The 13,722-nt window shown below is 46.4% G+C and overlaps 1 protein-coding gene across 3 annotated transcripts in view; it reads left to right on the top strand.

Annotated features, from left to right (window-relative positions):
- Positions 1-12,649, top strand: part of RGL1 (ral guanine nucleotide dissociation stimulator like 1) — a 249,511-nt gene extending 236,862 nt beyond the window's left edge. For all 3 annotated transcript variants that reach the window (XM_059412756.1, XM_059412758.1, XM_059412757.1), the window contains 3 exons: positions 2,924-3,178; positions 7,241-7,355; positions 10,245-12,649. In XM_059412756.1, the coding sequence (XP_059268739.1) occupies positions 2,924-3,178; positions 7,241-7,355; positions 10,245-10,432 (558 nt within the window). In that variant the 3' untranslated portion in view covers positions 10,433-12,649. The remainder of the gene's footprint in view (positions 1-2,923; positions 3,179-7,240; positions 7,356-10,244) is intronic.
- Positions 12,650-13,722: the final 1,073 nt, after the last annotated feature.

The following is a 13,722-nucleotide window of genomic DNA, read 5'->3' on the forward strand; positions in this document are numbered from 1 at the left end:
GGGAAGAATGTCTCCATTTTGTTTGTGTCTGCCATTCCACAAGGGGATTGGTGCCCGGTTTCACATTGTGTTGTGAACAACAGCAGTATGGGAACCCTCAAGTGAGCTTGTTGCGGATAGCTAACCCCAGACAGACTTCACACTCAGGAGTCATCAGGCTGCAATGTCTCAGGTGTTGCCCCTGCAGGATTTCTTACCTTCCTACTTGGAAATCCAGAGACACATCCTCCAGACATGAAGGAAAAGCTGTGCAGACTCTTAAGAATCTGTTCTCCATTTTCTCAGGTGTATTTCCTAAACCACTGATGTAATCATTTCCCATGACTTGATACGTAGTATTTAATTTGTTAAAATCTGGAGTGAAGCTTCATTATTCACCTATTGACAGGTTCTTGTGCTTCGTAGCCCGCTTTTCTGACGGCAGACATTGGACAGAAGTGACAAGAGAGGTATCGCACACGTCTTTGTGAGATTCCTCCCTGTCCGTTTCCTCCCGTGCCAGCTGTCGGTACACTGGACGTGTGCATAGGTCCCGACCACGCCTTTGAAAACTACCCAGAAGCCTACTGGGTGTCATTTGCACACCCCTTGCTATGTCCTTTTTGTCTTTTCCCTTATCATGCTGGTGTTTCAGTTTCTTATACAAATCACGAATTTTTAGTCTTCCGACGAACGTTTCTCAGAGTCAGGAATTTCTCTAGGTTTAAAACTGAATCGTTGACTTGGGTGCAAGTAGTTGCTGGGCTATAGCCTCCTTGAATGTCAGCTGGAGAGGCCCTGGTTCCCCGTGCTCACTGCCTGGTGGGACCTGGGTGACCTCCCTCGTCTCTCCCTATGCTGGATGCCACAGCCGTCAGGATGTCCACTGTGCCTTTCCCAGGGTTCTCCAGGAGGTGGCTCTTTGCAGTGAAGTGTACTTTGCATTCCTTTGTCTTGATCCCCCAGCTCATGATTTCTAAACATTTATTTTCTGTCTTTTAAAAAAGATTTTATTGATTTATTAGGGAGAACAAGTGGTAGGGGCAAGGGGCAGAGAGAAGGGGAGAAGCAGACTCCCCACCAAGCAAGGAGCCTGATGCAGGACTCGATATCAGGACTCTGGGATCATGACCTGAGCCAAAGGCAGATGCTTAATGGACTGAACCACCCAGGCGCTCTCTACACATTTATTTTCACACTTGCTCCTTATTTACTATGGTAAATTCTCAGTAAGACTGGATTTCATCAGGTGGGCCATTTAAAGCTGCTGTAACCCAGGCATCTTCAAGGCTTTATCCTACTCATAAGTCATTAACAGAGGAAAATCTAACAGAGGAAAAGGGATTTATATAGAAGAAAAGGGAGGTGAAAGAATTGAACCAATAATTGGAAAATGGACCCTCTTGGCTGGTGCGTGGTGCACCTTCAAGCAAAGTCATGCTGTTAAAATCATGAACTCTTGGCTCCCAGATTGAGCTGCAAAGTTGATTCACTTGCAAAAATAGACCAAAAATGTTACTAAACCATATTGTGATAGAGCTGCAGGTAGAGTGGTCAAATCAGCTTACTGGTTCTAATTAAAGTAACCTACAGTGGAATTTCCTGTACAGTTATGCCATAGGACGAAGTCCATAGGAAATAAAATAGAGTAAACTCCATTTTACTTGGAAGCTCGAGGATCAGAATGCTAAATTTCTGTACTCTGTTTCCATGGAAAGGCAGACAGGCATGAAAGAAATTTATGTTGTTTATTTTTTAAAAGAATTCCAAAATATCCGATAGGATTAATATGGTATAACTTAGCTTCATACACTGAGAAATTATTTATAATTTTCTACAGTAAGAATTGATATTTAAAATGATTCAATGTAGTGACTTTTTTTTTTAACACAACCTTTGGAGTTTTGGGCCATTTCCTTGGTAATTTTACATTGTTCGTGGTAACTATGGAGTTAATTGGAAAACACATTAACTATAATACTTCATTCCTTAACTGTCCTTGATATAGGACGTGAAAATGTATACAGTTGGTTCTAGAAGCAAACGTAGAAAGTAATGGAACCTGCTCCTAGGCCGTATTCCATTTGGGCAAGTCATTCTATTTCCCCGAGTCTTTTTTCCCTTTATAATGCTCTGCGTTTTGTTCATGAGATAGTTGTGAAAGGACCGTGAGATGAGATCTGTGAAAGCTCATCACAAACATCAGTGTTCCCCACCACCAAGGTAGTGGTGTACTATGTTCATTTACCACTTCTCGTCAACTTTAGACTGAGCCGTGACTCGGTGCTCACTGTGTGAACCCAGCCATGAGAGTCCGGGGATTCGGGAGCCTGTCATGGTGGTGCTGCCGACACTTCTCTCTGGCCTTGGGGTCCTCAGCAGCAGAGAGTGACTGGGGCCAGGTCATCCCCAGGGGCCTTTCCAGGACTAATATTTCATGCAGAGCTGTATAATCTATGGTCCTTATCGTAGAAACCTGTAAAGCACAGACATTTCTCTCCTGCTACAAAATCTTACCGTGAGGTGGAGCCAGGATAGGAGAGATTTTGGCTGGGCTCATTAAGCAGAGTCCCACTCAAGGCAGTGGGACTGGATAAACTGTTGGTGAGGCTCCCCCCAGCCCGGAAGCTTCCTCCCGGAGGCCATATTGCCTCCAGTTTCTGGTGTTTGCTGCCATCTGCTGGCCACTTCCTTAAAACCAGCTAAAAACGGAAATTGCGAGACCTGGATGCAGAGGAACCAGGGCAAGTAGGGAGTTGCTGATAGGCATCTGCCAAAAGTGTGCTTGCATGGGGACAGCATCCGCGTGTGCTGCGGGCTGTTACAGAGGAAGTAATGGACGTTTATTCATCTCAGCATCTACCTCTGCTTTGACAGTTGTGAGGCACGCCCTTGGTCAAGGTTCCGACACTGATGTTCTCCTGGGGTGTGTTCACTTTTTCAGCTCTCCGAGTCTTCCTCCTCATGTTCCTCTCTCCATTCCATGGACACAACTTCCTCAGGGATGTCGTCCTTAATGAACCCCCTCTCCTCCCCTCCGTCCTGCAACAACAACCCTAAAATTCACAAGCGCTCCGTGTCCGTGACGTCCATTACCTCGACAGTGTTGCCTCCCGTTTACAACCAACAGAATGAAGACACCTGCATAATCCGCATCAGTGTTGAGGACAACAATGGGAACATGTACAAGAGCATCATGGTAAGGCACCCAGACCCGCACCCTCACTCTTCTGCGTTCGCCCAAAGTGAGTACGCACCCAGATCTCCCTGGGTAGACACCAGTAATGGATTTATATACATCAAAAGATCTTTGTACCAGCAGTGTCCAGAAGATAGAGTTTCCACATCTTAAAATTTGCTAGAACTTACTCAGTCTGGTCAGTGTCACTTTTCTCAGAACAATCAATTTGGATAAGTGTAGAAATGTATTCTAGGAATGATGCCGCCCCCGCAGGCCTTCTCGGAAGTCTTCCTGGGGAGTCACATGCCTGCCTCTATCATGAACTCCCATGCATCCTCAGCAGTCAGCTGTGTGCTGGCCCATTTTTCTCCTTTTGTTCTTTGGAATCAAACTCAGTATGGTGAATGATCAAGCTGGAGTGCAGTTTGAGTCCACGAGGAACAATGTTTACAAATGAAAATGAGACTGACTTTTTGTGTTTCTTTATAAAACTGTGATTCTGACACAATCCCCACAATGTTTGGAATTAATGGCGGGATTGTTGGAGTCACACAGGGCCTCTCCTGGTAATAACCTTGGGCATGCTGTTACAGGAAGAGACTCCTTCGTTTGTAGGACATGTAGGACATGTATTCAAGAGCAGGGTCTCACTGGCAGTGAATCCCACGGCTCATTCTCTGTCTTCCCTTAACTTTGTCACTCACCTTCTTGTGGGGGGGAAGGTCACTGAGGGCTTACAAGTTCAGCTTTGAACATGGCATAAGTGATATGGAGGTGCTCACTGTTTTCTCACATTCCAAAGGAAAGCTTTCCTATGTCATTCATCAAAACAGCGAAATATTTCTTGAACCTTGGTTGTGTGCTAGTCACTGGACCAGGCTCTGTGGATGGGGAGACGAGTGGGGCATCTCTGTCTTTGAGAAACTTACAATCATAAGGGAGATCATAAAGCATTACTGAAGCTGTACCCAATTCTCTAGTAGAGGTCAGACCAGATTGTAAAAGGCCTGCAGCCTTCCTGAAGGAGTTTATGTCCTCTAGGCAATTAGCATCTCATTGAAGGCCTTTAAATAGTGATCAGGTTAGCTCACGGGGTTCAAGTAATTGACATTGTAGGGGTGGTCCTAGGGTGTGGGGTTGGATTGGAGGTGAGGAAGCAAGATAAGAAGTAGCTGTCATAGTCCCCATGGGAGATGATGAGGACCTGAATGACAGCGGTGTGGCTGGAGATGAGATGGATTTTTGAAAGATTTTTATGATGTAGAATCTTAGAATCCATTAGTTTAGTCATCAACTTCAGGTTGCTGTGGTGGGTGATGAGGAAAAGGGAAAACTGAAGGCTGTCCAGGCAGCTTGGTGGTTGTTGGTCCTATCAAGTGAGGTATGAACTATCAGAGAAGGAGGGTTTGAGGGCACTGAAATTGGAGGGACCGGTAGGACACCCAGCTGGCTTTGTCTAATAGATGGGCAGAAACCCTGTTGGTGTCAGGCCGGTTCTGGGGTCAAATCTTGAGAGGTAGTCATCCGGACCACTGGGTGGATAGGACACTCACACAAGGAGTGAGAGAGAGAGATGGGGGAACCACCGGGAAACTGTGTCATCAGGTTATTATTGTGTTCTCTGTGGGGCTGCCTTGCGTGGGTTCTCTTACACACGCTGACCAGGTCCTACCTCGTAACTCTAAAGTGTCTGACATGAGAGTGAAGTGCTGACATGTGCAATTTGGGGGACAGGTCTCTAAAACACCACGTGGAGCTAAAGAAACCAGACAGAGAATTACATGCTGCAGGAGTCTGCCCTTTCAAAAACAGGCCAAACTCACCTGTGGTATTAGAAGCGAAGCTCAGGGAAGAGGCACAGGGAGCTCCCTGCGTTCTGTATTTAAGGAACATGAAGGTGGCACTCCGCTGTCACTCCATGCTGTGCCACCCGTACACTAGCCTCCAGCCAGGTGTGGCGGCTGAGCACTGAAAATGGGAATAGTCCAAATTGAGATGTGCCGTGAGTGTAAAATATGCACATTTTGAAGACTTAGTACAAAAGAAAGAAAGAATTTCTCACTGGCAGTTTCTGTATGGATTACATGCTGAAACAATCGTTGGGATGTATTGGATTAAATAAGATATATTAAAATTAATTTCCCTTCTAAAAAGTTTTTTTAATATGGTTACTAGGCACTTAAAATTAGTAATGAGGCTCTCTTTGGTCTGCTGGTTCCGCCTGTCAGCCAAAGGCGGCGCTATTGAGTGTTGGTACTAACTGATCCTCCCCTGCTCTCAGTACTTCCAATGGGACCGAGTAAGAAGTTCAGAGCTCACAAGTTCAGAGCTGGACTTGTGAGCCCTCAGTAATCTTCCCCCCCAAGGGAGGGAGGCCCTTGGCCCTGTCCCACCTCAGTTGGACACACCTGGGGAAGCTTAAGGTCAAGAAAATAAGGGTAGCCTGAGGTGGGTTTAAAGTTGACAACTCAGCCCAACATTAAACAACTGAACCATTAACATTAACTTAGCCTGACATAATCCCCAGAGTGGGGGCCTTTCTCTTTAGCTTTATGCTTCGGGTCCCGTTTGATCCAGCTGTGGGAGTATTTTCTTTAGACTATCAAAACACAGATTTCCTCTTCCAGAATTTGGTGTGCATCTATTTCTCCCTTGGAAATGAATACGCCGGATGTTTAATAGACAAATGAACAAGGTCTTTGTTGCTTACAAGAACCCCATTGTACTGCATGTTGTTTATTGAGTCACAATAAACAGCTGCTGCTCCAGACCAAGGGAGGCATCTAGGCCCTGTCCTCTGCGGGCTCTCGATGACAGTTTCTTGGAGCACATTCTTCCTCTCCTCCTCCTTTTCCTCCTTTCTCTGTCTTTCCTCTTACCTCCTGAGAACAGCTTTTATTTGTAAGTAACAGTGATCCATGTTTTCTTATGCATCCTTTCTAATGTAAAGAAATCACTCAAAGGATGGTATAAATTTTTCCCCTTGCCCCGAGCGCCCTCCCAGTGGTTGGCTGATGTGCAGAGCTCCAGGGGAGAAAGTCAGAATCGGGGTTGAGGAGAACCTTTACTTGTACATACAAGATGTTAGATTTATTATTTTTAAACCTTTAGAAGCTGATTTTTTTAAGCCTAATTTTTAAGCCTAATTTACATACATTATATACACAGAACTTAAACATTTACTTCTATTATATCTGTAACTCCCACCCCAAACCTAAATAAAGAACACTTTTCATGTGTTCTCAGAATTCCCTGTGCCCCTTCCAGTCAGTTCCCCCCTTAGCCTTAATGAAGGTTAAGGTTTGTCTTTGTTAGTTTTCTAACCCCATAGATGAGTTTGGCCTGTTTTTCCAAGAATAGACTCCTGCAGCATGACATTGTTTGTTTTCTTGTTTTTGTTTTTGTTTTTTCTCACCCTGATGCTTTTGGGTCCACCCACATTGTTGTGTGTCAGTTTTTAGTTTATAGCGGCTGAGCTGTGGCTATCAGGAACGCAGTCCAGGCTTTTTGTCCATTTCCCTGTTCTCCCCTGCTGAGGGAGATTTGGGCTGATTCCACTTTGGGACTACTAGGAGCGAATCTGCCATGAACATTTCTGTAGGAGAAGTCCTTTTGTGGACACAGGTTTTCATTTCTCTTGCTAAATACCTAGGAGCGCCGTGGCTGGCTCACGGAGGAGTCCCTTGTGCTTTTTGAAATGGTCAGCGTGCAGAACTGGGACCATTTCTAACCCACAGGTTGTAACTGGTGCTGAACACGTCAGGCTAATTTCGGCCCAGGACCAAAACCCTGTGCATTTTTCACTATAGCCTCCTGTTTTCCCCCACCCTGGAACCTCAACCACTGTGGGGGAGATAGACAAGGAGAGGGGTGTACGTTCTGTTTTAGTAAGAGAAGATGCTTTGTCATGTGGCTACGAAGGGCGGAGCCGGGACTAGAACCCCGGAGTCCTGGCTCCTGCTCCTGTCTCATCCTGCTGGGCCTGCGGGAGACACACGGCAGCAAGAGGAGGAGGGCCCAGAGCACTCTCCCAGGAAGCATGAAGCGAAGTACCTAGAGACCTTTCCGTTGTCTTTCCAGCTGACGAGCCAGGACAAGACCCCCGCGGTGATCCAGAGGGCGATGCTGAAGCACAATCTGGACTCAGACCCGGCCGAGGAGTACGAGCTGGTGCAGGTCATCTCAGAGGACAAAGGTGGGCGCGGTGCTTCTCGTGGCAGGGACCCCAGTCTTAGGAATCGGAAAAATGAATGCAATGTTTTTGTGCTTTTGTTTTGTTTTAAGATTTTTTTGAGAGAGAGAGCACGAGCAGAGAGAAGAGACAGAGGGAGAGGGAGACGCAGGCTCCCCACTGAGCAGGGAGCCTGATGTGGGGCTCGATCCCAGGACCCTGGGATCATGATCTGAGCTGAAGGCAGACGCTTAACCCACTGAGCCACTCAGGCATCCCTTTTTGTTTTTTTTTTTAATGGAACTAAGGAAGGGTTTTTAATTGTGCACGAGTGGTATTGTGTGGGGAACCCGTGTCATGACCTCCCTCCTAGAGAAGCACCTCAAGCTACCCTCGCCACAACCCTGTTTTTCCTACTGTTTTGCTGATCACCCTCCTGCCCATTCTCTGTAAACTGTGTATCAAGCCTTCTAGAAAGAGGTCTCTCCCTGTGTCTGGAGGTGGGGGAGAGGTGGGGCCTGTTGGGTCTTTGCAGCCGGTCGCACACCTCCTCTACCCAAAAATGTAAGTCTAAGTTGTACGTGCATCTGAAATGTAGTGGTCCTTATAATAATTTCTCATTTTTTTCAATGTCTTATGTGTGAGAGGTTTCTAGGTTTATCTTCCAGTTTATCTTTATTCGTGATTGACCTTCAAGTAGCCAAAGCTTCTAACTCCAGAATCTGAAGATTTTTTTTTTTAAGATTTTATTTATTTATTTGACAGAGAGAAATCACAAGTAGATGGAGAGGCAGGCAGAGAGAGGGGGGGGGAAGCAGACTCCCTGCTGAGCAGAGAGCCCGATGCGGGCCTCGATCCCAGGACCCTGAGATCATGACCTGAGCCGAAGGCAGCGGCTTAACCCACTGAGCCACCCAGGCGCCCCAGAATCTGAAGATTTTTTTTCCAAATATTTTATTCACTTATTTGAGGGAAAGAGAGAGAGACAGAGGGAGAGCAGACTCCCTGTTGAGCAGGGAGCCCCACATGGGGATCGACCTTAGGACCTGAGATCATGACCTGAGCTGAAGGCAGACGCTTCCCCAACTGAGCCAGCCAGGTGCTCCTGGAATCTGAAGACTCAATACCTCACAGTTCCTGAGGCAAAGAACTGGTAATCATACTTCAGGATGCCTAGAAACCCACTGTTCACAGAAATTCCTTTTATGAAAATGCTGGGAAAATACTCACCCAAAATATATCTACTTTTTGCTGGTTTGAATTGGGATTGTATTTGTCGAGAGGAGGAGACAGGCTGGTAGGTGTCTCCTCTGGACCCTGTCACCTCATAAAACTCAGTCACACTAAGTATCTTTCCAAGTGCAGTTGTTGACTGAGGCCAACCCCATCTGCTGGCAGACCCAACACTAACCGATTCAAGCATCTGAATGTAGGGCTGTTCACCGACGAGAAGCGCCCCCCTCATGACAAGAAGAATTACACAAGTTGGGGGTATGAGAGGGGAGCAGCTCTTCACACTCCATTTTGCCAACAGATCACCCAGGGCTGTGTCTTGAGCCCAAAGAACAGTGGCTGTACCTTTTCCTAGAGGTGAAAAGCTCTATCCTCTGATGAAATTATTTTTCAGTTACCTCTGAGGGGCTTCTCATTCGTTCAGCTGAGCCCTCGCTTGAGGGGCAAACCCATGTCAGTCATATCTTTTATTGTCATTACATGTAAAATTCGAAGCCTACAATGTAGTCTCTTGAGTTGGACCATATTGCCCACAAAACAACGCTAAGGTGAGGCCGATGAGTCTGAAGAAGCAGGAGCCCTGAAGTGTAGTCTGGGCCCAGGTTTCTTCACTACTTGGGTGGGCTTTGGTGGGCTGTCTGACCTCCTGTGGCTGTGGTCCTTAGTGAAAAGGAGGCAGTACCCTCTTAGTTCTTCGTACATCACAGAGTGGCTGTGAGGATAACAAGAAATAAGGTGCCCACAAGTATTTGGAGGTGTGCTAAGTGACATAAAGCTGTGAGGTGAATTGTTACTGACCCAGGACTATGTAGGCAGGAGACTGGGGACACTTTAAGGGAGTTATTCTTTATAGAACATTTGTGAAAATGTACCAGAGTCACTTAGAACCTGATGGCATCAGTCCTGCTATAGAATTTCCGTGTTTGAAGTTGACATCGGCCTCGCTGAATCTGCAAGTAGATGCCCATCTATTGATGGCCTCCCCAACTCTGCTGCCACCAGTAGACTTGTCCTTCTTTTAAAATGAAAAATGAATTCAAATAACTTTGCTTGATGATTTTGTCTAACACTTGGCATTGTCCTTGTCCAGAAATTGCAGCTGTTTCTGGTTGGGAATCACTGGGGTAGATACAGTTTAAATGTTAACAGATACACACTGTCTTATTTGGATGCTGTATATTAAACTGGTTTGACTTGGGACTACTTCAAAAAATATTTCAACATTCCAAGTATCGAGAGTTCTGGAAAAACCTGTTGATTTTTCGTTTCTCCCCCATGTTGTTGGATCCTCTGGGTGTCTGAGAAAGGCCGCATGCTAGAGCAGGAAATCGACCATGGGAGGAAGGACGCCCGGGTTGGTGTCCCAGCTCTGCCGCTGACTGGCCGCAGTCCTGGGAGTCTCATTCCATGTCAGTTGGCCTGTGTTTTCTACTCTACTTTCTTCTAGCTAAATTCGTCTGCAGTTGGTCATCTAGTTCATGGACCAGATTTCTAAGATCATATTTGTACTTAATTTTTTTAAAATTGGGATTGAGGAGTTGAGCAAGCCAATTTTGGGGACGGTAGTCATTGCCTGGTTCCATCCATAGCCCAGGGACACAGGGCCATAGTCCCTGCTTTGCGGCAGTGCTGGGCTGACCTACACCAGCTGACTGTCTTCTCTCTCCTGATCTCTTTCAGAACTCGTGATCCCGGACTCGGCCAACGTCTTTTATGCCATGAACAGCCAAGTGAACTTTGACTTCATTTTACGCAAGAAGAACCCCATGGAAGAACAAGTGAAATTGCGTAGCCGGACCAGCTTGACATTGCCCAGGACAGCTAAGCGGGGCTGCTGGAGCAACAGGCACAGCAAAGTCACCCTCTGAAGGGAGGGGCTGGGGCCCCCTTGCCGGCCAAAGGCGGAGCGGGGCTGAGAACAGGCCGTGGTGATCGCAACGACCATCCAGTGTTAGAGCATCGTGGTGAAGTCAGCTGGTATTTATTGAGTACCTCTGGTGTGCAAAGGCACGAGGATAGGCATTGTGGGGAGATTGGAGATGAGTTTGACAATGAAATGGATGAATGCTTCACTGGTTCTCTTTGACCTATTTGAGACTGAAATGCAAAATTACCCACTTTTATAAATATATATATGTACACATATTAGGGAAGTATGTGTACATATATAAATAATGAGGGACTTATGGGATATTCTGGACTATGGAAAAACAAATTTGCACAATGGCCTGGGATGTCGAGGTCACTTTTTACAGGGAAATAGAACTGAAAACCGAGTCTCATACCTTCCAACTAAACCGAATCAATCCTAGGAATACAGAGTGTCCTTTGTGCCAGTATTATAAGAAGTCCAAACCGTTTTTATCAAGGGAGAAAACTTCCCTTTTCCAACAAGTGCCACCAGAACATCAGAGCTGCGGAGGCCGGGCGGCCACGGCTGAATGAAAGGCCACTTCAGGAAGGGTTTGGATAAGCCAGTGGCTTTCGACCTCTGCCTGCATCTGCCGCATCTGCCGCCTTCTGCGACCCCAGGGGGCAGAGGGCGACAAGGAGGCCCATCTGACCCACCAGTTCTGCCATCGTGACACCTCTGGAGTCAACATAAGCCCATTTTGATTTCTGGCACTGTGTTCTGCCCCCTCCCTGACCCCAACAAGCAGATCGCAGTCCTGACCGCACAGATAGCCATGCTCTTGGGTACCATCTCACTCAGAAGAGAAAGCACAAAAGAACGGTGACTCATTTGGACTCTTACCCGTCTCGGAATGCCACTACTTCGTTGCCATTTCTGATCGCCTTCTTCTGCATGTAGAACTGTACGTCTGGGGTGTCTCGCCATCTGGATCGTCGAACCTCGCTGTGACGTACAATGTGTTCCTCAGGTGTAGAAATTCCTACTTGCGATGGACTCTGTCGGATCATTTTGAGGCTGTGAAGCTTTCTGAACAGCGAGTGCTCTGTCAGCCGCCCCTCAGAAGAGGTTCCCCGCTCACAGCAGCGTCCTGTTTTACCTACTAACCTTTATAGCATTACTGGGCCTAGTCCCGGGGAAAGAAACGGGGCCACGTATATCATTGAGATCATTTCTAATGAGGTACATTTCTTTCACATGGAATCAATAACATTTTTTTTTCAGGTCCCCACAGTTGCCATCACAGTGTTACTGTTAAATGACATTTTTGTCTCTCGGAACACCATCACCCTCTCCCTTACAAATTTGAGCTGTGCTGGGGTTTGACCTAAAAAGCCATAATGTGGGATATCAACATGTGTAAGAAGCACTTTCAGAATGTCCTTTTTAAGAAAAAAACAAATCTCAAAATATCTGTTTTTATTCCAAAAATAAAGAGAACCAACCCAGATACAAAGTATAGATTGTAACATGAAGCTTTTTTTTTTTCTTTTTTCCTGATCCCGTTAAGATGGCTCCCAAAGGTTATGTGAGATTTCTGTCATGTAAATAGCCATATGAAATCTGCAAGAAACACCAGGGAAGTTTAGAGACGTGTGGCGGTGGACCAAAGAATGAGCCAGGAAGGCCTCACATTTCCTTTAGGTCTTTCTAGCAGCTTAGACCATGCATTGGAAGACCGACCGGGTTTCAACTGGTTGAAAAGCACTTTCTTCGGTTTGCAAGGCTCGTCCGATTTGTGCTTCTGTGCTTGGAGAAGAAATCGCCAGGGTGCTAGACATCGTGGAGATTGAAGTAAACGTAGCCTCAGCCTGAATTTCTTGGTTTGCAGGTCGCAAAATATTAGGACCGTTGGCCTGGTTTAGGGTGTGGCTGCGAAGACCTAAGTGTTGCGCCCGTGTGCTCGCCCTCTGTATTGTACTGTATATGTAGAGTCTAGATTTATATACTGCAATGTAAAAATATATATATATATATTTTCCTTTTTTAAAGACAATGGAAATTCCAAGTAGATAAAACATAGCCTCATTTATTTAATGCCACTTTCAATGTGTTAAATTTGTTTCCTGGTGGACAGCCGGGTAATGCTCTTAGCTGCTCGCATGCTTGTCTTTCTGCATCTCCATCGTCTGTTTACCTTTTGGTTAAACTAATAAACTGGTTTGGGACTTGGTTGGCCTGTGCTGCCGGACCCCAAGGGATCGTATCTGGAGTATTCATCAGGTGGTTCTGGGATCCAGGTGTGTCCGTAAGCTGGTTGGAAGCGCACTCGGGCTCGGCTGGAGGGAGCAGAGGGGGGAAGCCAGCCAGGGACAGAGTTGGGACGGGGTCCTCTCCACTGCGGATGTCACCGGCATTGGAGGGAGAGAGGGACATCCTCAGGAAACTGCAGTCTGCTACGCTGCCTTGCCAGATTGCTGCTCTTAGGAGTCATGTGGGAGGGAACACTAAAAGACAAACCTGAACTTAGGATCCAGGGTAGTCCTTGGCCTCCTTTCCAAGAGCCTCTTCCCTGGTCTGCAGTTGCTGCCATCTGTGTAATTCCTGAAACCATCCACGGTGCTGTAGAAGGGCCTCTATGGAGGGGCGGACGGAAGGAAGGCTTTCGCAAAAGACCATCAGAATCAGGCCAGCTTTCCTCAAGAGAAGCACATGATTGTCATTTCATCATATTTCCAAAAAGTTTGCAAAATTACTTCCCTTTGAATTCTTATATGGAGCCAAATCATCAAATTTTCTGGACCCTTGTAGGATTTTGGAGAGAGCCAACTGGGTGTTTTAATCACTGGTAATGTGGACAGGAAAAAGAAAAGGATTTCTACCTCTGGCACTAGGTGACTATCTTTTCAAGATCATTCTAGAACACTGGTCCCCTTGTTTTGCCTCTTTCTAGAAACTGGGATTGGTTATTTTCTGCCCAAAGAAATAGTGTCTTAAAACTTCCCTCTTTGGAGCCTTTTCAAATCCCTCACGCAGCACAAGACCATGAGGAGGCAGACAGTAGTGTTGCATCCCTGATAACCATGGTATGAAGAAGGTTCCCTGGTACCCATCGTCTTGTTCTACAGGTGCTGCTGCGGTGGCCCTGGTTACAGCAGGTACCCCCATTTCAACAATGAGAAGGGATTTCTGTCGTGTTTTGCATTCCCGTTTCCTCTAAAATCTCTCTGAGAGCAAGACTTCTGGAAGGGAGGATGGGTTAGACTAGGTTTGGTTGAGCTGAGGTAACAAACCATGAAACCTCAG

Source organism: Mustela nigripes, chromosome 10, assembly GCF_022355385.1.
Source record: "Mustela nigripes isolate SB6536 chromosome 10, MUSNIG.SB6536, whole genome shotgun sequence".
Classification (NCBI taxonomy): Eukaryota; Metazoa; Chordata; class Mammalia; order Carnivora; family Mustelidae; genus Mustela; species Mustela nigripes.